Consider the following 26,110-nt stretch of genomic DNA (forward strand, 5'->3'; position numbering starts at 1 on the left):
TGATGCTGCTGGAACACAGCAGCTCAGTCAAAACTATAGTGACCATGGCTGGGTACTGCAGATTCACTCTTGTTCAAGTGGATAGGTGCCGGTAACAGCTGATCGGCGGAGGTGCCGGGTGCCGCACCCCCACTGATCAGATATTGATGGCCTATTATAAGGATAGGCCATCAATACAAAAGTAGTGGCCCTCCCATTTAAGGCTATGTCCCCAAGTAGCATCTTTGCTATGGACCTCCCACAGCCATATCCAATTCACAGTTACGATATCATAGTAAATAAGGTGCAATGCAAAGAGTGAAATACTCAATGATTTCCGCCTGAATAGTTCACGTACTGGGGATTTCAAATCTGCAGCACTGGTAAATTTTTGCTGCAGAAAAATCTGCATTTTGACTACTTGGTAATACAACCTATAGCATTTAGACGTTTGCTTTTTCTTTAAATATATATTTACCGTGTATATATTTTTTATTATTGAAATGTTAATGTTTTCTATCTTTTATTTTAACAGATCGCCAGAGCCGGAGCATGGAAATCACATGTCTGATTAATGACACCGATTGTGACCATTCGGAAAGCGGTACGCTCATGAACTGTCAGTGATACAGAATGGTTGACGATTTCAGGTCTAACTAAAACATAAATGGCAAACAGAATAGGTTACAGCTTTTAGCTGATCATCAGCTGTATGGTCGCTCAATACACAGGCAGATCTTATTGCTGAATTGCCTGAATGTCTAATTTGAAAGAATCAACACTGCTGGACAACCCCTTATTTTATTAATGGGCCCATGGAAGTGCGACATTTTTTTAACGAGTGATACTCACCTCTCAGTCCAGTACCACTTCTCTATACTCAGAGCTGCATCCCCTGCCAGTCTGCTGGGATCAACAACTGGTGAGGACGTCATCACCTTAATACTCCAGCCACTGACCAGCTGTTCACATTCATGTTAACATCTAGTTTGTCAGCATACTGTTTCCCAAACTCCAGTCCTGACGGCCCCAAACAGCTCATGTCGTCAGGATTTCTATGGTGTTGCCCAAGTGAGAGAATTCCTGATGCCTTCAAGATACTTCCACCACCTGTGCAATAGTAAGGAAATCCTGACCTGTTGGGGGCCGTGAGGACCACTGGGGGGCAGTGAGTACTGGAGTTTGGGGCACCCTGGTCTAGCAGAATAAACCATTTTTCAAATTAAAACTTCTTTCTGTACATACAAGCCCAGTTCTCGTCCCCTATAACTTGCCATCCACTCTTTGAGTGGGCAGTTCCTCTTAACCAGTATTCTGCCAGTACTATATCTGCTGGAGCTTTCTTTCCTCACTTTGCAACATACTTTGCTCCGATTCCAATAACTTGCATTTCTTTTATTCCTTTTACCTGCATCGGCATCTACTAGTGAAAAATTACATTTGACAGCAAGTTAGACAGAAGTGAGACACCTCATGGCTGGCGCTTTAGATTGGCTGTCCAGACTATTCAGTATTAAAACAGCAGTGACCATTTTGTCTTGTCAGCTAACACCGTTAACCTGCAGATATGTGAGGTCCTGTTTTTTGCATGGTACATATTATATTTTGATTTACGCCAATCATATTCTTGTTAGATTTTTTTTTTTTGCTTTATGCTATTTCTTGATAAATTCGATTTTCAAGGACTCAGCAATACAAAATATATATATATATATTTTTCAACTGGGAAATAACGATCGACTTAAAATTATATTACATTTAAAAAAAAATATTTTTAAGTTTATTTTTTTTACTTTATTTTTAGTGTTTTTTGGGGACTTGAGCTTGCAATTGTTAGATTGCTATATACTGTAATGCTGCAGTATTGAAGTGGGTGGGTCGGTCCACCGAGCCAGGTAGTAATGGCAGGCATCTTTCACGGTGGTCTCGTCCTCAGCAGAATAAAAAGGGGAACGTTGTGAAAGGGTTGCAGGATCAGCCCGTCTCAATAAGCAATGTCCTGACCTCAGGTGCGACAGGAAAAAACTTGCTTTTACTGGAGTAGTTGATGATGAAGATGATGATGATGATGATGGTGATTACAGCTCTCCACAGTTATTCAGTACACTGCGCCAACAACCCCTCATGGTGTGATGAACCAGTTCTTTTCTAGCACTATGTAGTAGCTCTCCTCACTCCCGCTGTGTGTAGCACCACTATATGTGCATGAAAACATCTCCTCTCAGCCTGGACCTTGGCATCCATGGGACCTCAGGCCTACAGGAAAATCACCACAGCTCTCTTCCCACTACTGACAACTTGGGATCACATCAAGACATCACTCCGCTGATTCCTAACTGACGTCGGGAAGTTGGACACTTCTTGAAAAGCAGAGGACACTATGTCCCCTACGGCTGCACAGATTTTGCTGGAGTCTAGACAGCAACCACAGCAAAGTCACTGGCTGGCCTCCTTGATCTCAAGGATCACCCAATCCCAGGGGCGAATGGTTGCTTCACCTGGGCTCAGTAGTTCTCCTGTGGGGGAGCTGTTACCCATCAGACTTCACAATGGCCCTTACACTAATTCCATGTTGCTGAAGAGCTGGCTTCTCACACCATCAGGGTTCACAGACATTTGTGTTGCATGACTTTGCAGGGCGCCACAGAAGTGTAAAGGGAAAATTATTTCCGCCTATGAAGCACAGTCTGTTACTATTTTTATCCAGAATACTAAGATGGCAGCCACAGATGCCTTCAGCAGGGCCCCAGCTACCGGTACCAATCAGATCAACCACCTTAATATGCTGCTGTTAGAGATTGACAGTGGCAGTTAAGGGGTTAAACAGCAATGCTAGGAGCTTGCTTGGGTTGCTGCTCTTAGAGGCAGATGGCATCTATATAATACAATGTGTTCCCGCCGTGTCTGGTAGCGACCTCAGCTATTGAGCCTGCTCTTTACACCCGTATTCAGTGTGTAACATACAACCCCTGGCAAAAATTATGGAATCACCGGCCTTGGAGGATGTTCATTCAGTTGTTTAATTTTGTAGAAAAAAAGCAGATCACAGACATGACACAAAACTAAAGTCATTTCACATGGCAACTTTCTGGCTTTAAGAAACACTAAAAGAAATCAAGAACAAAAAATGTGGTAGTCAGTAATATAGTAACATAGTTAGTAAGGCCGAAAAAATACATTTGTCCATCCAGTTCAGCCTATATTCCATCATAATAAATCCCCAGATCTACGTCCTTCTACAGAACCTAATAATTGTATGATACAATATTGTTCTGCTCCAGGAAGACATCCAGGCCTCTCTTGAACCCCTCGACTGAGTTCGCCATCACCACCTCCTCAGGCAAGCAATTCCAGATTCTCACTGCCCTAACAGTAAAGAATCCTCTTCTATGTTGGTGGAAAAACCTTCTCTCCTCCAGACGCAAAGAATGCCCCCTTGTGCCTGTCACCTTCCTTGGTATAAACAGATCCTCAGCGAGATATTTGTATTGTCCCCTTATATACTTATACATGGTTATTAGATCGCCCCTCAGTCGTCTTTTTTCTAGACTAAATAATCCTAATTTCGCTAATCTATCTGGGTATTGTAGTTCTCCCATCCCCTTTATTAATTTTGTTGCCATCCTTTGTACTCTCTCTAGTTCCATTATATCCTTCCTGAGCACCGGTGCCCAAAACTGGACACAGTACTCCATGTGCGGTCTAACTAGGGATTTGTACAGAGGCAGTATAATGCTCTCATCATGTGTATCCAGACCTCTTTTAATGCACCCCATGATCCTGTTTGCCTTGGCAGCTGCTGCCTGGCACTGGCTGCTCCAGGTAAGTTTATCATTAACTAGGATCCCCAAGTCCTTCTCCCTGTCAGATTTACCCAGTGGTTTCCCGTTCATTGTGTAATGGTGATATTGATTCCTTCTTCCCATGTGTATAACCTTACATTTAGCATTGTTAAACCTCATCTGCCACCTTTCAGCCCAAGTTTCCAACTTATCCAGATCCATCTGTAGCAGAATACTATCTTCTCTTGTATTAACTGCTTTACATAGTTTTGTATCATCTGCAAATATCAATATTTTACTGTGTAAACCTTCTACCAGATCATTAATGAATATGTTGAAGAGAACAGGTCCCAATACTGACCCCTGCGGTACCCCACTGGTCACAGCGACCCAGTTAGAGACTATACCATTTATAACCACCCTCTGCTTTCTATCACTAAGCCAGTTACTAACCCATTTACACACATTTTCCCCCAGACCAAGCATTCTCATTTTGTGTACCAACCTCTTGTGCGGCACGTTATCAAACGCTTTGGAAAAATCGAGATATACCACATCCAATGACTCACCGTGGTCCAGCCTATAGCTTACCTCTTCATAAAAACTGATTAGATTGGTTTGACAGGAGCGATTTCTCATAAACCCATGCTGATATGGAGTTAAACAGTTATTCTCATTGAGATAATCCAGAATAACATCCTTCAGAAACCCTTCAAATATTTTACCAACAGTAGAGGTTAGACTTACTGGCCTATAATTTCCAGGTTCACTTTTAGAGCCCTTTTTGAATATTGGCACCACATTTGCTATGCGCCAGTCCTGCGGAACAGACCCCATAGCTATAGAATCCCTAAAAATAAGAAATAATGGTTTATCTATTACATTACTTAGTTCTCTTAGTACTCGTGGGTGTATGCCATCCAGACCCGGAGATTTATCTATTTTAATCTTATTTAGCCGGTTTCGCACCTCTTCTTGGGTTAGATTGGTGACCCATAATATAGGGTTTTCATTGTTTCTTGGGATTTCACCTAGCATTTCATTTTCCACCGTGAATACCGTGGAGAAGAAGGTGTTTAATATGTTAGCCTTTTCCTCGTCATCTACAACCATTCTTTCCTCACTATTTTTTAAGGGCCTACATTTTCAGTTTTTATTCTTTTACTATTGATATAGTTGAAGAACAGTTTGGGATTAGTTTTACTCTCCTTAGCAATGTGCTTCTCTGTTTCCTTTTTGGCAGCTTTAATTAGTTTTTTAGATAAAGTATTTTTCTCCCTATAGTTTTTTAGAGCTTCAATGGTGCCATCCTGCTTTAGTAGTGCAAATGCTTTCTTTTTACTGTTAATTGCCTGTCTCACTTCTTTGTTTAGCCACATTGGGTTTTTCCTATTTCTAGTCCTTTTATTCCCACAAGGTATAAACCGCTTACAGTGCCTATTTAGGATGTTCTTAAACATTTTCCATTTATTATCTGTATTCTTATTTCTGAGGATATTATCCCAGTCTACCAGATTAAGGGCATCTCTAAGCTGGTCAAACTTTGCCTTCCTAAAGTTCAGTGTTTTTGTGACTCCCTGACAAGTCCCCCTAGTGAAAGACAGGTGAAACTGTACAATATTGTGGTCGCTATTTCCTAGATGCCCGACCACCTGCAGATTTGTTATTCTGTCAGGTCTATTAGATAGTATTAGGTCTAAAAGTGCTGCTCCTCTGGTTGGATTCTGCACCAATTGTGAAAGATAATTTTTCTTGGTTATTAGCAGAAACCTGTTGCCTTTATGGGTTTCACAGGTTTCTGTTTCCCAGTTAATATCCGGGTAGTTAAAGTCCCCCATAACCAGGACCTCATTATGGGTTGCAGCTTCATCTATCTGCTTTAGAAGTAGACTTTCCATGATTTCTGTTATATTTGGGGGTTTGTAACAGACCCCAATGAGAATTTTGTTACCATTTTTCCCTCCATGAATTTCGACCCATATGGACTCGACATCCCCATTCCCTTCGCTAATATCCTCCCTTAAAGTGGACTTTAGACAAGACTTTACATAGAGACAAACCCCTCCTCCTCTCCGATTTTTACGATCCTTTCTAAACAGACTGTAACCCTGTAAGTTAACTGCCCAGTCATAGCTTTCATCTAACCATGTCTCGGTTATTCCCACTATGTCAAAGTTACCTGTAGATATTTCTGCTTCTAGTTCTTCCATCTTGTTTGTCAGGCTTCTGGCGTTTGCGAGCATGCAGTTTAGAGGATTTTGTTTTGTTCCAATCTCCTCGCTGTGGATTGTTTTAGAAATGTTCTTACCTCCCTTCTGAGTATGTTTACCTGGGTCTTCTTTGTTCGAGTCTAATGTTTTTCTTCCCGTCCCCTCTTCTTCTAGTTTAACGCCCTCCTGATGAGTGTAGCGAGTCTTCTGGCGAATGTGTGTTTCCCAGGTTTGTTGAGGTGTAGTCCGTCTCTGGCGGACTACACCATACCGTATTTTCCAGCGTATAAGATGACTGGGCGTATAAGACGACCCCCCAACTTTTCAAGTTAAAATATAAAATCTTAAAAGTCGTGTGTCATCTTACAGGGCGGATGCGGACCAATCTGCATATGGTGGGGGGAGTGGTCCCGATGACGAAGGAGGGGGTGGCGTCTCACAGGGAAGGTGTAAGTGGAGTATCCCCCTATTACCTCATTGTGGCAGCGATGCTCTCTGCGGGTCCCTGTTGGGGGGCGGCGACTCCTCTTTCAGCAGTGTGGGGGCTCGGTGCTGGCTCTTTGTACAGTGTCGGGGCTCTGCCGGCATTTCCTCAAAGCCCGGAGGCCGCGGCAGCTCCATTTTTGCGATGCGGTGGCCTCCAGGAAAATGGCCGCTGGGGGCGGCACATGCTCAGTTTCAGATCTTGACTCCCGAGATCTCGGGACGAGATCTGAATCTGAGCATGCTCCACCCCCAGCGGCCATTTTCCCGGAGGCCACTGCATCGCAGCAATGGAGCTGCCGGGGCCTCCGGGCTTTGAGGAAATGCCGGCAGACGCTGCACAAAGAGCCGCCGCCCCCAGCACAGAAGTCCCCACACTGCTGAAAGCCGCCGCCCCCCAGCACAGAGACCCCACGCTGTACAAAGAGGAGCCGCCGCCCCCCAGCACAGAGACCCGCTGAGAGCATTGCTGCCACAATGATGTCCCACTCCCCCCACAATATGCACATTGGTCCGCACCCGCCCTATAAGATGACAGCCAGCACGTAAGATGACCCCCGACTTTTAAGAAGATTTTCAGGGGTTAAAAGGTTGTCTTATATGCCGGAAAATACGGTACTTTTTTAACCAAGCATAGGGGAAAAATTATGGAATAATAAAAAACTTTTTGCCAAGGGTTGTAAATGTACTGCCCTCATCCTGTAGGGATTAACCGGTTGTCCTTGTTCTTGTTGAAACATCATTGTGAAAGCTTAGTTTATCTTTAAGCTAAGACCATGTTCCCACGAGCAAAACTGCTGCGCTTTTTTCTGTAGGTATGTGCAACAAAGTACCAAATGGTAATCTGCAGTTTTTGCAGCATTTATCCCTTTTTGTGTGGTTTTGGTGCAAATTTGATGCACCATTTTCTTTACTGCAGAAATACTGGGATTCTTAATTTAAAAGCCCTTAGGGAAAATAAATAGCCAAAGAAATGCAATGTCTTTAAATGTACAGTGGCATGACTTTTTATGGAATAACATCCACTTTGCTTGAACTGTTAAACACAGCAGATTTTCGGCACAAAAAACAGTGGCAATAAATGCATCATTTATGCTATGTGGGAACATGACCTACTAGTGCCCATACAGGAACCATACAGCACAAATTAACATGCAGATTATGTTGCAGTTTTTTGAGTGAATACAAAAGAATAGAGAAGGATCAGTCTTTCCTTAAAGGCAGAGACAGACTGCTGTATTTCTCGTGCGAGAATCGCATAGTAAACCTCGTACTGGCTGTCAGCTCTACTGACCTGAGCTTGACAGCTGCATAGTAATCCATCACTCTGTCATGCTCAGGACTGGAGAGGTGCCAGGCCAGTGGTGGAGTGCAATGCGATTCTCGCACGAGAAATACGGCAGTCTGTCTCTGCCCTAAAACTTTACCTTTCTTTTAGTCTTGTCAGAAATGTAATTCCATCATTTTTTACATCCTCTAAATGGGATTGTTTTAGTAGCATGTCATAGACAGTCTCAGAAATGTCTGGAACAAATTTGCCATATGTGAATATACCCGTTTTGGGGGTCTATTTAGAGTATATAATGAAGTCTAAGAACAATTAATGTATATGTTATTTTGTCTACCACTGTTTTCATTCATATAACAGCATAGATATCTAGTGTTCAGTACCTTATTTAGCATTTATAAGATACTAGTTAACAAAAATTTATTCTGTACACAAAAACCACAAAACAAACAGATAGAAATGTAATTATTAAAAGGCAAAAAACTAAGCTAATAGAAGCATTTCTTAACATATACTGTATTAGCTTTGTTATACTGAGAATGTCCTTTGTTGCCTATATTAACCAATCAGACCTCAGATTAATTAACTGTAGCAAAATAGAAGCTGAGCTGTGATTAATTGCTCTTGGCAGCTTGATAAATCCCCAGCCAACAGGAAGCCCTCCCCCCTGGCAGTATATATTAGCTCACACATACACATAATAGACAGGTCATGTGACTGACAGCTGCCGGATTCCTATATGGTACATTTGTTGCTCTTGTAGTTTGTCTGCTTATTAATCAGATTTTTATTTTTGAAGGATAATACCAGACTTGTGTGTGTTTTAGGGCGAGTTTCATGTGTCAAGTTGTGTGTGTTGAGTTGCGTGTGGCGACATGCATGTAGCGACTTTTGTGAGATGAGTTTTGTGTGGCGACATGCGTGTAGCAACTTTTTGTGTGTCGAGTTGCATGTCACAGGTTAGTGAAGCAAGTTGTGTGCAGCAAGTTTTGCGCATGGTGAGTTTTATGTGTGGTGCGTTTTATGTGTGGTGCGTTTTGAGTATGTGCAAGTTTTGTGTGAGGCAACTTTTGCATGTGGTGCAACGTTTGTGCATGTTGCAATTTTTCCGCGTGTGCAAGTTTTGCGTGTGGTGAGTTTTCCATGAGATGAGTTTTGCGTAAGCCTAGTTCTGCATGTGGCGAGTTTTGCATGTGGCGAATTTTGCGCGTGGCGACTTTTGAGTGGCGACTTTTGTGTTTCGACTTTTATGTGGCGAGGTTGGTGTATGTGTGGTGAAATGTGTGCTGGGGTTGGTATATGTGTTCAAGCACGTGGTAGTGTGTGGCGCATTTTGTGTTTGTGTTCATATCCCCGTGTGTGGTGAGTATCCCATGTCGGGGCCCCACCTTAGCAACTGTACAGTATATACTCTTTGGCGCCATCGCTCTCATTCTTTAAGTCCCCCTTGTACACATCTGGCAGCTGTCAGTTTGGCTCCAACACTTTTCCTTTCACTTTTTCCCCATTATGTAGATAGGGGCAAAATTGTTTGGTGAATTGGAACTCGCGGGGGTTAAAATTTCACCTCACAACATAGCCTATGATGCTCTCGGGGTCCAGATGTGTGACTGTGCAAAATTTTGTGGCTGTAGCTGCGACGGTGCAGATGCCAATCCCGGACATACATACATACATACATACACACACACATTCAGCTTTATATTAGACTAAATGGTGGCCCGATTCTAACGCATCGGGTATTCTAGAATATGTATGCATAGTGTATAGCACAGCCCACGTAGTACATTGCACAGCCACGCAGTACATTGCGCAGCCCACGCAGTACATTGCGCAGCCCACGCAGTACATTGCGCAGCCCATGCAGTACATTGCGCAGCCAACGCAGTACATTGCGCAGCCAACGCAGTACATTGTGCAGCCAACGCAGTACATTGCGCAGCCAAGGCAGTACATTGTGCAGCCCACGTAGTACATTGCGCAGCCCACATAGTATATTGCGCAGCCTACGTAGTATATTGCGCAGCCCACGTTGTACATTGCGCAGCCCACGTAGTACATTGCCCAGCCCACGTAGTATATTGCGCAGCCCACATTGTACATTGCGCAGCCCACGTAGTATATTGCGCAACCCACGTTGTATATTGCGCAGCCCTTGTAGTATATTGCGCAACCCACGTAGTTTATTGCGCAGCCCACGTAGTATATTGCGCAGCCCACGTTGTATGTTGCGCAGCCCATGTAGTATGTTGCGCAGCCCACGTAGTATGTTGCGCAGCTCACGTAGTATGTTGCGCAGCCCACGTAGTATATTGCGCAGCCCACGTAGTATATTGCGCAGCCCACGTTGCATATTGCGCAGCCCACGTTGTATATTGCGCAGCCCACGTATATAGCAATGTGGGCATGATGTCCCTGTTAAAAAAAAGAATTAAAATAAAAAATAGTTATATACTCACCTTCTGTTGGCGCCTGGATCCACGCAGTACATTGCGCAGCCCACGCAGTACATTGCGCAGCCCATGCAGTACATTGCGCAGCCAACGCAGTACATTGCGCAACCAACGCAGTACATTGTGCAACCAATGCAGTACATTGCACAGCCCATGCAGTACATTGAGCAGCCCACGTAGTACATTGCGCAGCCCACATAGTATATTGCGCAGCCTACGTAGTATATTGTGCAGCCCAAGTTGTACATTGCGCAGCCCACGTTGTACATTGCGCAGCCCACGTTGTATATTGCGCAGCCCACGTAGTATATTGCGCAGCCCACGTAGTATATGGCGCAACCCACATAGTATATTGCGCAGCCCACGTAGTATATTACGCAGCCCACGTTGTATGTTGCGCAGCCCATGTAGTATGTTGCGCAGCCCACGTAGCATGTTGCGCAGCCCATGTAGCATGTTGCGCAGCCCACGTAGTATATTGCGCAGCCCACGTTGTATATTGTGCAGCCCACGTAGTATATTGCGCAGCCCACGTTGTATATTGCGCAGCCCACGTATATAGCAATGTGGGCATGATATCCCTGTTAAAAAAAAGAATTAAAATAAAAAATAGTTATATACTCACCTTCCGTTGGCGCCTGGATCCAGGAAGCTGTTACTGACGCTTGGGATCCAGCGAAGCTCCGCTGAGCCGCTTGCGCCGGCCGCCATCTTCAGTTCCCAGGATGCATTGCGAAATTACCCAGAAGACTTAGCGGTCTCGCGAGTAATTTCGCAGTGAATCGCCGGGAACGGAAGATGGCGGCCGGCGAGAGCGGCTTGGCGGACTATGGAGTGTAAGTATAGCAGGTTTTTTGTTTGTTTTTTTACTATTTTTAACATTAAATTTTTTTACTATTGATGCCGCATAGGCTGCAGACAACAGACAGAGGCCGCGACCAATGAATATCCGTGACAGACAGAAAGACAGACAGAAGGACAGACAGACGGAAGTGACCCTTAGACAATTATATAGTAGATAGTCTACACTTTAATGCAATTCTCAAGCAATATTCCTCGTATAAGCATACATTTATAATTGTAACACTGAACCTTTGTTTCATTTTTATCTTTTAGGATAACGCTCCTGAAGAAGGACTACATTTTCTTCCCATTTAATGGCTTATGACTACTTTGTTGGCATTTAATTGGTGTATTTGTGCCCCCGTTTCCAATGGCTGTTTAGTAGATATTGTTTTGATGTTTATTTTCCAGTTATGTTTTCTGGGTTTCTTGTAAGAATATTTCAGCTCATTCTGATGTATTAGTGCTTCACTTGTTTTAAGCGTTGTCAAACCTGTCACTTTGACATTATTTGGCGTACCATCAGTAATGAAAGTGTAATGTTGTATATTGTATTGTTATAAACAAGAAATAACAAGATCCTATCCCAATATGTAGTAGATGTAATAATAATATTAGCAAATACCTCTAATTAGAAATGTAGTATAGTTTTTGTGATTCACTATGTCTCTTTCCTCATGTGCAGGCATTGGAGGACTTTAGGTATCCATGGTTACGACCACTAGCAACTAGCTAACTGTCACTATATCAGTGGTTGTAACCATGGATACCTAAAGTTCTCCAGTGCAGTGCCTGCACTTGAGGAAAGAGACATAGTGAATCAGAAAAACTATATTACATTTCTAATTGAATGTTTTTGCTAATATTATTATCATTACACCTACTACATATTGGGATATGATCTTGGAGATGGGAATACCCCTTTAATTTTCTCCTTGCAGCTGTATTTCAAATTAGACAGCTACACTTTTAAAACGAATGGTATTTACCTGTAGACTACCACTATGGCTCTGTGCTGTTTTTTGGTGTATTTTTTTGTTTTGCTCCCTTTATGGAAATAAATATTCCATTACTTCTAGAACACCTTGTTATTTATGAAGCAGATTATATGTTTTGTGAACTTGATACAATCTTATTCAAAATATGCAACTAACTATAAGATTAATTATAGTCACAAATATTCAGGCCTACCACAAGATAATTCCTATTTGGCCATAACGTGAACAGATGTGTTTTCCAGCAGAATGGTGGATAAGCCTCAGGCATAATAAAGCAGTTTTTTTGCTCAAGGAAATCCCTGTCAATCATTACATGTTTAACAAAGACTAATATACGAGACAGAAACATACTGATTAGTCTTGGAAGTGACACACATGACAGACACGGCGACTAGTAGGGGGAATCCTATGAATCTTGATTAACTTGAAAATACTTATAGGCTTATCATTTATGATTAGTGATGAGCATAAGCATATTACCTATTTTAACTCTTTGCTGACCACCAAATGTCTTATATCGTCAGGGTGTTCTTGTAGCTTTTGGAACACAGAGCCGCTGTCTGCCTTCCTGATCTTTGTACACAGAAAGCGGTAATGGTGCATTCTTTTTTTATCCCAGCAATCACCTTAGGAAGCTGCAGACCAAAATCACTCAGCAGTTTGTGTTAGGGCTCTTTCAGACGTCAGTGTCTCCAGTACTTGTGGTGACAGTCTTCGCACATACCGGAGACACACACACAGACCCATTCATGTCAGTGTGTATCCAAGGACTGTGTGCATGGGCAAAACACACTGACATGTCCGTTTTTACCGTCAACAAGGGACGCAATACGTCCCGCACACGTGCACTCACTTACCGGTACCTGAGAAGTATCAGTACCGTTAGTGCTGTTCCCCGGCGCCGGGTGATGAAGATGGCTCTCATCATTCTCCCTGCTCTGGCGGCGATCAGCGCGAGCAGGGGAGAATGATGAGAGCCGTATTCAGCACCTGGCTCCGGGGAACAACGCTAACTGTACCGCTGTTTCTCTGCGCCGGTACGTGAAGTACTGATGATTCACACGGTTGCCACACATATGCCACAAGTATTACACACTCAGACACGGATATCTCCGGTACAGTTTTTTCTTGTACAGGAAATATCAGGACGTGTGAAATTGACCTTAGGAGGATTTCAAAGTTACCAATAAAAAAAAAAGTAATGTTAAAATGCCCCTATGGTATTTTATTACCTTACAGGACACATACAATAATAAATAAATAAAGATAAAACAAGAAAAAATAAGTAAATAAAAATTTAGAAGGGGAAAGCCGCAGCTATCCAAAACCAAATGAGAAACACATTACAGCCTTCATGTATGGGAAAACAACATGCCTGACTTTGAACAATGGAAAAATGGCCTGATCATGACCTGGTTAAGGTGGGTACATTGTGAGATTTTGTGTCCTGCAACAAATTATTATGGTTTAGTGTGTTATGTTTTCGGAGCATTTTATGTTATTTTCCTTCCGTAACCTCTTTTTTTTGGACACTTTTACAGCCAAATCCAATGTTTCTCATTGTTGCACAATCAAGTATTCCTGCTCCAAAAAATTACATTAAAATTTCCAGTAAAGAAAAATTATAAACTATCCACAGGATTAGTGTTTGATAGACCCAAGAATGATCATAAGATCTGGGTCCTTTGTTCCTGTTTGTATAAATCAATGCTATTTTAAAGATTGCTGGACTGACAGAAGTGGCGGAAGTACAGCAGTGTGCTATATTAAGGGGTATTTACACTGCAAGATAATAGTCAAGGTGTATTGCTAAAAATGCTTGTTTTACAATTACCTCACCGTGTAAACAAGCTGCCGATCACCTGATGATCGAGCAAAATGCTTGTTAACTGGGTGAAATGATCTTTTTGCACATTGTGATCATCGTTCCTGGCAGCGCATCGTCCTGTGTAAAGAACGCTAGTGCCCATCGTTTACTTTGGTCTGTCTGTGTAAACAGACATTCAAATGACCACTGATCACTAAGAGTTTACGGTACAGCGGTTGTATCGTTCTGCCGGTCAGTACTTGTGAATGGACCTTCAGTCGAATATACTATGAATAGAGCAATAGTGAGCATGATCGATCACTACTTTGTTCAAATCAGGGACCCAAAATAACTTGTTATCACTGGGTTAATGACTTCTACGGGAAAACCAAATTAACATACCCCTATGCTGCAATAATACATTGTGCTTAGGTGTGTAACTACGTAGGTGCATGGGTTGCAATCGCACCATGGCCCTCGAGCATAAGGAGCCCCAAATGTCCCTTTGACCTATATGAAAGACCAATGCTATTAAAGAGTTAGAATAATTGAAGGTCCCGTTGGGGCTTTTGCATTGGGGCCTACAAGCCTCGAGTTACGCCACTGAATGTGCTGCATATTATATGCACAGCACCCAAAGGGACGCATACCACAGGTGGCAAAACTTAGGCATAAACTTCATTGCTTGCACCTGTCATGGTTTGTACTTTTGTATAATTTGACCTTTGCTCTTTTTTGTGTTAGTGTTGGGGTTTGTTCAGTCGTCTTGTTATTGAAGCAACTTTTGGCTAACTCTTTAATCCGAGAAAGGCAGAGTAGCCTTTTTCTTCTTTCATCTATATTGTCTGACGTGTGAGACATAAAATCTCTTCTTTGATTTTATAGTGCTTTTTGGTAGACGTTTCCAAGTATGAGATGTGAAAGGTCTACGCATGAGCTCTGACATAAAAGTAATTCATCGGGAGTCAAGTGATTTGAGGGTAAAAGCAGAGTAGGTTTTCTCTGGCTGTTTTAAAGATATCGCGTCTGTGAGGATCGCATTTTTCCACAGCGGCTCCCCTCCAGCCAACGGATTCCATATTTGGTCGCCCCTGGAGGCTATCACCTCTAATCCTGGACACGTCCATCTGAGTTTTCTCAGATCTTGATTTATTAATCACCGTACGCTTCCACAAGGCGGCTACCTGTTGCAACACGTATGATCTGCGTCCCAATTATAAGTATTGTCCATACACTTTGAAAGACACAGCACGTGACTGATGAAAGCCTAGTTAAGGCTGAAAGGTTTCTCCAGTGCTACTACAATACCAATAAATCTGCAAAAATACCTATATTTAAGTTGAGTGCGAGACTTCTTTTACTATTACTGTATATGGACTGATTACTCATTGCTATGACAAAAATGTTATTTGTTTTGCCTGTGAATGGTTTTTGAGTTCAAAACCTGTCCCTGTCCACCTCTGAATCGTTATGGCATCATAATTGGACTATGGAGCAATGGAAAATCCTGCCTGGTATGATACATTTTTGAAGGTTTTTTATATCACTCACATGACCCAGTGTGTGTGTATAGCTTAACTGAAAAATACCTTTGGGACATGCTGAAAAAAAAAAAGCCCTCATAGGTCCTCAGTCACCTCATAGCTTGCAAGGCATTAAGAATCTGCCGCTAATATGGTACTAGATACTACATGACACCTTTAGAGGTCTTGTGGCCTTCTCCCATTGGAGGGTCATAGCTGTTTTGGCAAAAAAAAAAGAGCTGCACAATATTATGCAAGTGTTTTTCATTTTGCTGATCTGTGCATTCTTTCTGGTACTGTTTGGTCAGGAATTCAAAAACCATATTTCTTTGAAGCAGAAGCTGCTTCAGGAAGCTCTCCTTTATCGGGGAGTTTTTCTTTTTTTGAAGCGTTTCTTGAAGCAGTTTTGAAGATTTTTTTTCCTTAAGTGTTCTTTGCAGTTTTTTAATTGGACAGTGCCAAGTTTGGAAAGGTTACTTTCAGGATCCTCTTCAAAGAAATGACATGCACTTTCTTTTTTTCTACTAGGCATTTTTAAGAATCTTCTGGAAAAGAACGTAACCTTTTGCCAAGTGCACACAGCTTTTTAGAAGATTTTTGGGCAGATCATCTCCAAAATTCTCCTCAAAACCTGCTTCATAATTCTTTTGGAAAACTCTTCTATGGCTATGTGCACACAAAGTTTTTCAAGGAGTTTTTCGAGTAGATACTGAGTGGAAACAAACATTTGGAGTTTCCCCTTACTGGCTTTGTCCACCTGAAATATATAAGCAATTCTATGTAAACTGACTTGCTGTTCATATATTTTGGCCTTAGAATGTCTTTTGTCCTATTGAGGTATCTAAAAATCAAGTGGTTAAATTTAATAATATGTCCATTCTTCCTGGGTTTTCTGCTCAGAAGATGCTCTGTACTTTACAATACAAGTCAATAGAAAAGCCTGATGCCCGGATGTTTTTTGTAGCATTTTGCCATCTTTTTTTTTTATTTATTAAAAAGCCACTAGTGGGTTCTTTTGTGCTATGGAATGAAAAAAACTGCAATGAAAAAGACTTAAAAAACTATGGGAAGACCCTCCAAAAAAGTCTTAAAAACTTTCAGGAAATGTCTTAAAAAAAAAAAGGAACAAAAACTTTTCAGGAAAAAAAAATCCTAAAGAGTCTTCTGCTTGAACATCAGGTTTGCCTGAGTTTAAAAAGAGTAGGGTGACAAAGCTTGGAGTTTTCACTCCACTTGCTTTGTGCACACAACGTCTTTTTCAGGTTGATTCCACTAAAGAACGCGCCTGAAAAACCTTTAAAATAAACTTTCAAGAAATGAACATACACATTTCTGTTTAAAAAATGACTTGCACATGTTCAGGCTTTTTAATGTCTTTTAACTGATTCAGGTTTCCTAATACACTAAGGGAAGTAACTTTTCCATTCTTTCGGCATTTTCCATTTGGAAGATACACTACATTTTACAATATAAGGCCGGTTTCACACGTCAGTGGCTCCGGTACGTGAGGTGACAGTTTCCTCACGTACCGGAGCCACTGACACACGTAGACCCATTAAAATCAATGCATCTGTGCAGATGTCATTGATTTTTTGCGGACCGTGTCTCTGTGTGCCAAACACGGAGACATGTCAGTGTTCGTGGGAGCGCACGTATTACACGGACCCATTAAAGTCAATGGGTCCGTATAAAACACGGACCACACACGGACCTCCGTGTGCAGTCCGTGTGGCGTGCAGGAGACAGCGCTACAGTAAGCGCTGTCCCCCCCACATGGTGCTGAAGCCGCCATTCATATCTTCTCTGCAGCAGCGTTTGCTGCATAGAAGATATGAATAATAATGTTTAAAAGAAAGATCTATGTGTCCGCCGCCCTCCCACCCCCTGTGCGCCCCCCCGCTGTTCTGAAAATACTCACCCACCTCCCTCGCAGTGTTCTGTGCTGGCCGCCCCTTCTACTGTATGCGGTCACGTGGGGCCGCCGATTAGAGTCATGAATAGGTTGCTCCACCTCCCATAGGGGTGGAGCCGCCTATTCATGACTGTAAATGAGCGGCCCCACGTGACCGCATACAGTAGAAGGCGCGGTCAGACCAGGAAGCATCGACAGCCAACGAGGGAAGCGGGTGAGTATTTTCAGAACAGCGGGGGGGCGCACAGGGGGTGGGGGGCGGAGAGCAAGCGTCGAGGGAGGCGGGTGAGTATTTTAGTGCCGGCGGCCGGGCGCACAGGGGGTGGGAGGGGGGAGGATGCCCTAAAGTTTATTTTAAACACATAAAAAAAAAAAAAAAAAAAAGGATTTTTCATCCCTTCTCCCCAGCGAGCGCTGGAGAGAACGGATGAATGGCGGCTTCAGCACCATGCTGGGGGGACAGCGCTTACTGTAGCGCTGTCTCTCCTGCACGGTCCGCGTGGTACCCAGGCGGCACTCGGCTGCCGCACGTGTGCCACACGGATGGCCTACGTGAGCTCACGGACACGGATAACTCCGGTACTGATTTTTTCCGGTACCGGAATTATCTGGACGTGTGGGACAGGCCTAAGGCCGGTTTCACACTTCCTGATATTTCCAGTACCGGAGATATCCGTGTCCATCTGTGTACTAGGTGTGGCAACAGTGTGCCACCCATGTGCCACATCAGTACCACATGGACAGCCACTGGGGAAGAAGCGCTATAGTAAGAAATGCTAGTACAGGCTTCCAGTATCCATTGTTTCAGATGCTGCACATCTCGTATCTTCACAGTATAGACAATTTCCTTCAGGGGTACAAAGATAGTGGGGGTTATTCTTCATCTATGGAAACCTCAATGCCACTGGATATCTGAAATTGCTCCATGATGATTTGTTGCCCTCTTTGTGCACTGAAGATGGCACTTTCCCTGAGCTTTTCCAGCAAGATGGTGCACCACCACATTATGAGTATCAGGTCCAAGCATTCCTACATGAACAATTTCCTGGAAAGTGGATTGGTCGTCATGGGCCAGTGGAATGGCCACCAAGGTCTCCCTATCTGACCTCATTAAACTTTTATCCTTGGGATCATCTGAAGGCAATTGTCTATGCTGTGAAGATACGAGATGTGCAGCATCTGAAACAACAGATACTAGAAGCCTGTGCTAGCATTTCTTCTGCGGTGTTGCTATCAGTGTGTCAAGAGTGGGAAAAGAGGGTTGCATTGACAATACAACAGAATGGGCAGCACTTTGAACACATTTTATAAGTGGTCATAAACTTGTAAATAACTCATGAAAGAATAAAGTTACATTAAAACCAAGCACACCATTGTTTTTCTTGTGAAAATCTCAATAAGTTTGATGTGTCACTTACCTTCTTCCCATTGGAAAAAATAAAGTTGGATTCAAAATGGCCGACTTCAAAGTGGCCGCCATGGTCACCACCCATCTTGAAAAGTTTTCCCCCTCCCATATACTAATGTGCCACAAACAGGAAGTTGATATCACCAACCATTCCCATTTTATTTAGGTGTATCCATATAAATGGCCCACCCTGTATATATGTATATATATATATATATATATATATATATATCTATATATATCTATATATATCTATATATATAATATGCATTATGTAAACTAGGGGGCAGGTAACTGAGGGATGAGTAACCTGTCAGGAGTCTTCATTATGAATACCTAAGCAGAGCACCACATGAAGACCCCCCCCACAGGCTGCCCCAAAGCACGAGCATATCATTAACTGAAAACTGCAAATACAGATTAAGCAACAACCACAAGTATGATTGCATCAACCAAGGTATAATTTAAATCAGTATAACAGCGCCAACCTGAAACTATGTTGCTTACTGTGCACAATCCTGCTGACAGGTTCCCTTTAAGACCATTTATAAATCTATAAAGCTAAGTTACTATGTATTAAAACCTACATTACATCCATTATTATACTTTCTGAATCTATTACTGGAGAATGAAGCTGATTTCTCCGATAGGATTAATTGCAACGATTCTTTTATTTCCATATACTATTGATCTATACAAAGTTTCCATACGGTAAGGTTAAGTTCACACTTTATATCATTTCTGGTTTTCTAGAACAGAAAACCAGAAATACCACGCGTAGCGGATCTATGACGTGACAGACACCAACAACACCAGATGAACCTCATTGACTTATAATAAGGCATTGTGGCGTCAATCATCATTTTGACTTGAGGAATAGTGCGGCGTGCAGTGCTATTCTCATTGAACATGACAACATTGATGAAGTCTCCAGATGGAGCCTACGACAGAGATGTGATTCATCCTAACTACCTCCTTTTATCTTTGGTGACTATATAACCTACAGATTATTCCTAGTTTAGTATAAGCAGGGAAATGTCTTAATTTGCATAAATATGGTGAAACGTTTCCCTGTGAAATAAAGGAATGCATAATAAAAAATTGCTCTACCTTCTGACTGAATATATTTTCCTTCTTCCCTAGTAGTCTTATGTGGAGCCTAGTGAGGTTTGATAACACGCATTTTATCTGGTTCAAAGCTTTTCCTTTAACACATACTGTAACTAGTGATGAAAATCTGTTATCACTGAATGTTTTTGCTGAGCAATTTATATCAAGGATAAAGTTGCTTAGAAGATGGCAATTATTCCATGTTTCTGTATAGGAACTTGCTGACTTTGAATCTCAAGATGAAAGAATATGTAGCTAAAACCTTCCTTATGCCTAAATGTACAGATGTTATTTCTTTTCATCATGAAAATGTAAGGAAAAATCTGTTGCTATAAGTGCACGTTATTCCCATACTAAGGAAAGTGCAAAATACCAATAGAGTTCTGTTGGACTGGGTACTGATATCACGGAATTCGGTAGTCAAATGCCTGTCAAAACCGTAAGTAAGCCTCTCAATGTGAAAAAGCTGCTCCCATATATTGTAGAAGCCAAATAAGCAAAGAAGTCTCAGCTTGCCTTACATATACTTTAGTAGAGAGGTTCTGCCGCAATGTTTGCTCCTTCCACAGGACTATACAGAAAAAAAATAATTGCTGTATTTTTTGTACAAATGTAATTACAGTACTTAAGGTCTTGTACACACTGTGTGCAGAATTATTAAGCAAGTCAGTATTTTAACCATATCATAATTTTTAGGCATATTTCCAACTCCAAGCTGTATAAATTGGAGTGTGTATATATTAATAATGAGGAGCGGTGTGACCTAAGGAAATGAACACCCTGTGTGCATAATTATTAGGCACCTTGTTTCTCTCAGGCAAAATGGGTCAAAAAAGAAAATGAACTGATTCTGAAAAGTCAAAAATTGTGAAACGTCTTACAGAGGGATGCTGCACACTTGATATAGCTAAGATATTGGGATATGATCACAGAACCATCAAAAGTTTTGCTGCAAATAGTCAACAAGGTCACAAGAGCAACAATCTTCTATGCAACACAAAGGTCATTTCACCTGATGAGCATTTTGTGCATTCATCAGGTGATCGGCAGCCTGTTACACTGCAAGATTATCACGAAACAAGCATTCCTGGGAACACTCATTCACGATAATCTTTTTGTGTAAATGTACCTTAACCAAGAGTCATTTGTGTAGTTTTGCTCTTCTTATACGATCTTTGGTCAGGTAATTTGACTTTTATGCATGGTTAAAAAAATTGTTAGTAGCACATCATCCTAAGTTAATAGGTGATGCGCTGTCTATAACGTATTGTTTATAGCAGGAGTGGGGATCCTCTGGCCCGTGGGCTGTTTGACCTTTTCTCCCACCCTCAGGTACTTTTCAGGGGACAGCAGTGCTCACGACAGGCCGCCAGCCCTTCGTGCACTGTAAGTATGCGCACACAATATTCACTGCTGTGCACTGCAGTGTGTGCAATGAAGGATTACGTCGTGACAGGATGTACTTCTTGGGTAGAGTTAGCATGTGATACGCTCCTGTCCCACAGGTGAATAATGAAGCAGCAGCCCCGATGTCTCCTGTAATGTGCTGCAGCTTCCAGCCACAGTGTCTCCTGTGATGTGCTGCAGCTTCCAGTTCTAATTATTCATGTGATGTTTGTGCTGCAGCCTCCAGGTCCAATGTTTTTTATGATGTATGTGCTGCAGCCTCCATTTCTTGCATCTCCTTTGATGTATGTGCTGCAGCCTCCATTTCTTGCATCTCCTTTGATGTATGTGCTGCAACCTCGACCCCAAATCTCTCCTGTGATGTGCTGCAGCTTCCACCTTCAGCATCTCCCGTGATGTATGTGCTGCCGTCTACAGCCCCAATCTAATATATAATTGCCTAGAATACTGCTTCCTGCAATTTGTGCCAACTTCCGTGGCTTTGTCCGGAGCTAATGTCCGGAGCTAATGTCCGGAGCTAATGTCCGGAGATAAGTGACGTCACCAGTGTCCTACACCCAGGCAGAGCACAGGGGCCCCAGGCAGCCTATGGGGCCCCAGGCAGAGCACAGTGGCCCCAGGCAGAGCACAGGGGCCCCAGGCAGCATATGGGGCCCCAGGCAGCATATGGGGCCCCAGGCAGAGCACAGGGGCCCCAGGCAGAGCACAGGGGCCCCAGGCAGCATATGGGGCCCCAGGCAGAGCACAGGGGCCCCAGGCAGCATATGGGGCCCCAGGCAGAGCACAGGGGCCCCAGGCAGCATATGGGGCCCCAGGCAGAGCACAGGGGCCCCAGGCAGAGCACAGGGGCCCCAGGCAGAGCACAGGGGCCCCAGGCAGCATATGGGGCCCCAGGCAGAGCACAGGGGCCCCAGGCAGCATATGGGGCCCCAGGCAGAGCACAGTGGCCCCAGGCAGAGCACAGGGGCCCCAGGCAGCATATGGGGCCCCAGGCAGAGCACAGTGGTCCCAGGCAGAGCACAGGGGCCCCAGGCAGCTTATGGGGCCCCAGGCAGAGCACAGTGGCCCCAGGCAGAGCACAGGGGCCCCTGGCAGAACATGGGGCCCCTGGCAGAACATGGGGCCCCAGGCAGAGCACAGGGGCCCCAGGCAGCATATGGGGCCCCAGGCAGAGCACAGTGGTCCCAGGTAGAGCACAGGGGCCCCAGGCAGCCTATGGGGCCCCAGGCAGAGCACAGGGGCCCCAGGCAGCATATGGGGCCCCAGGCAGAGCACAGGGGCCCCAGGCAGCATATGGGGCCCCAGGCAGAGCACAGGGGCCCCAGGCAGAACACAGGGGCCCCAGGAAGAGCACAGGGGCCCCAGGCAGACCACAGGGGGCCCCAGGCAGAGCACAGGGGCCCCAGGCAGCATATGGGGCCCCAGGCAGAGCACAGCGATATTTTGGACCACTGTGCGGTGTTTCAGACCCCCTGTGTGATGTCTGGGGCCCTGTTCTTAAGTATATTAAAGATTAAAGTAACGTATATTAAAGTATATTATAGATCAAATTTGACACATTTATGAGCACCATTGAGTGATATACTCAAGAATGACATAATTTTTCAACATTTTATGGTTTCAAACTGTAAACACTCAGAGTTTTTTTTACTTCAACCAGAAAACCTTAACGGTTCATAAAAAACTTGACTGTTCAGGATATGATAAAAGTCATAGTATTCTGAATCTTTAACTTATAAAGATACCTTTACATGGGGTGATTATTGGTTCCAGAGAGGCTTTCGGCCGATAATCGTACACATGGCTGGTGACAGGACAATACAATATAAACATTCAAAGGTAAACACTGATAACATTAAAATCTAATCTATAATTGCCTAGAATACTACTTCCGGCAATTTGTGCCAACTTCCGTGGCTTTGTCCGGAGATAATGTCCGGAGATAAGTGACGTCACCAGCGTCCTACACCCGCTCAGGGTGGACAAAGATATATGCCTTCGTGGTGCGCGGCACTTTTCTGATTGGTTGCCGCCTGCCGCGAGCGACCAATCAGAAATGTGCCGTACTGTCAAGAATTGTCAAGAGCTGGTGAGTGCAGCCATTTTTTGTTCTTTCTTACTATTATTTATTAATTGTATTATTCTTGCATTTGAATAAATAAAGTATATATGGATTCTAGACTCCCGATTCTTTAGAATCGGGCTGCCATCTAGTGTTATTATAATTATTTATTTATGTTTTGTTCAATGTGCTGCATCTGATGTATTGTATAATTTTGCTCTGCCACTGTGCCAGTGCCATTTTTGGGCCTAAAATATAATTTACGGAAGAAATTATGTGTATTGTAGCGGCGCTAGTGCATGTGCATAAAATCAGCTGCAAGTATGATCCCAAACCACATCGGGAGAGTGAGGCTACAAGAAAATATGTAATGTAATACCCGCGCTTAAATATATGCACTTGTAAAAAACCAATAAATGCAAGTTATTCTAAAAAATTACCTTTTTTTGATGGTGTGCAGTGGACTGTCTGACGCCGTATGTTGAGAGGGGCAATCTCAGTGGAATGTGTGTGGGTCCAACTAAGGTAGAAAAACAAGGTATTTAGTATACACGCTTAATTGGCAGAAAATGCGGCAATTAGGAATACTAGGGTGAGTATATCTTAATAAAAATGATGATGTTTCTGCAACATGCAGATTCACAGTGGAGTGAAGTCTTAGTGGAGGGTTTACCTCCTAGATTGGTACTATAAAAGCGGCAGGACTTATAGTCAATAAAAGAAAAGGTACCTGTGAATTACGGTACTCGTTGTTCCGAGAGAGAATGTCCTTTTACTATAAAGTAATAGAGTGGTACTTATCTCCTTAGTCTTGGGTGATCGGCTTGTAGGAGCGTTTCTGAGCGCGCTGCCCCGGCCGGTGACAGGCGCTCGTGGTGCTTTGCTGTACTAAGCAGCAGCTTGCAGGACCTGCAAGACATTCGGGTCAAGTGACTTCCTCGGTCACGTGATACCCCTGTATACAGTACGGAGTGGGAGAGGAGCCAATAACCTTATTATTGGTTATTGGCTCCTCTCGCACTCCGTACTGTATACAGGGGTATCACGTGACCGAGGAAGTCACGTGACCCGAACGTCTCGCAGGTCCTGCAAGCTGCTGCTTAGTACAGCAAAGCACCACGAGCGCCTGTCACCGGCCGGGGCAGCGCGCTCAGAAACGCTCCTACAAGCCGATCACCCAAGACTAAGGAGATAAGTACCACTCTATTACTTTATAGTAAAAGGACATTCTCTCTCGGAACAACGAGTACCGTAATTCACAGGTACCTTTTCTTTTACTGACTATAAGTCCTGCCGCTTTTATAGTACCAATCTAGGAGGTAAACCCTCCACTAAGACTTCACTCCACTGTGAATCTGCAAGTTGCAGAAACATCATCATTTTTATTAAGATATACTCACCCTAGTATTCCTAATTGCCGCATTTTCTGCCAATTAAGTGTGTATACTAAATACCTTGTTTTTCTACCTTAGTTGAACCCACACACATTCCACTGAGATTGCCCCTCTCAACATACGGCATCAGACAGTCCACTGCACACCATCAAAAAAAGGTAATTTTTTAGAATAACTGCTAAAATATAATTTTACTATACTGTTGTGTCTGTACAAGTCTTGGAGGGTCCTAAAAAATATTTTTATTCTAATGCTGTGTCTGTACGAGTTATGGCTCTGTATGAGTTATGGCTGTGCCTACATAACTAATTTTACTCTACTGGTGTGTCTGTATACGTTGTGACCGAGACCAAAAATAAATTTTACTCTACTGCTGTGTTTGTACGAGTAGTGTCCCTAAAAAATAATTATATTCTGCAGCCGTGTGTTTGCAAATAGTGTGCCTAATTCTACTCTGCCACTGTGCCTGTGCCATTTGTGGGCCTAAAAAATAATTGAACTATACTGCTATGTCTGTACAAGTTGTGGCTGGGCTTAAAAAATAATTTTACTTTACCGCTGTGTGTATGTGTTGAGGTTGTGCCTAAAAAACTAGTTTTACTCTATCGCTGTGTCTGTACAAGTTGTTTCTGGGCCTAAAAAGTAATTTTAATCTACCGCTGTATCTATATGAGTAATGTGCCTAAAAATAATTCTACTCTGCCTGTGTGTCTGTACCAGTTGAGGGCCTAGAAATTTTTTTTGCGCTTCCGCCTTCTCTGTGTCAATAGTGTGTCTAAAAACCACTTCCAAAAATGAGAGCATCAAATAGGGGATGTGACCATTCTGATGAACTGCTGCTGTTTGTTGTTATGTAGCTGCAGCAGGGAGAGGACATGGTCATTCTGTGCCTGCTACATGCCAAATTAAACACCTTCCTCTGGTGCACGCAGGCGACAGGACGTTCTGTGTCATTTTGTAGAGCCGAGTACCGCTACACAAATGGCGAAACCAGAACATGTTGAGGCGGCGATAGATTGGATGGCTGAGAGTGCCTCCAGATCCTTTGCATTATCTTCCACCCGGTCCACTGCAGAAAGTGCAGAGTTGGCACCTGAGGACCATGGTCATCTGGCTTCCACCTCACCCCGTTGCAAATTGGCCAAACAGTCTGAGCCTCAAGCCATACAGCAGTCTCTTCTACTTCTTGATGACTCCACTGGCTCGGGTTCTGTGGCCCGTCCACCTGGCCCTGCCCCAGAGGTGGAAGAGACTGAGTTCATGGAACCCCAACCACTTGTTAGGTTAGAGGATGAGTACGTGGGAGTGCTAATACACAGAGTCAGTGGACAACCGCAGCACATCACAGATGATGACGAAACACAGATGTCAACTGCAGCGTCCTTCTGTAGTGTGAAGACCAGCAAAGAGGGCAGGGATGAGGATTGGGTGGAAGATTATGCAGGGATGAT

The 26,110-nt window shown here is 43.4% G+C and overlaps 1 protein-coding gene across 1 annotated transcript in view; it reads left to right on the top strand.

Annotated features, from left to right (window-relative positions):
- Positions 1-12,329, top strand: part of TEX14 (testis expressed 14, intercellular bridge forming factor) — a 416,166-nt gene extending 403,837 nt beyond the window's left edge. The window contains exons 26-27 of the mRNA XM_077296342.1: positions 515-583; positions 11,312-12,329. Coding sequence (XP_077152457.1) covers positions 515-583; positions 11,312-11,316 — 74 coding nt within the window. The 3' untranslated portion in view covers positions 11,317-12,329. The remainder of the gene's footprint in view (positions 1-514; positions 584-11,311) is intronic.
- The last annotated feature ends 13,781 nt before the right edge of the window (positions 12,330-26,110 follow it).

This window comes from Ranitomeya variabilis, chromosome 3, assembly GCF_051348905.1.
Source record: "Ranitomeya variabilis isolate aRanVar5 chromosome 3, aRanVar5.hap1, whole genome shotgun sequence".
In the NCBI taxonomy this organism is placed as follows: Eukaryota; Metazoa; Chordata; class Amphibia; order Anura; family Dendrobatidae; genus Ranitomeya; species Ranitomeya variabilis.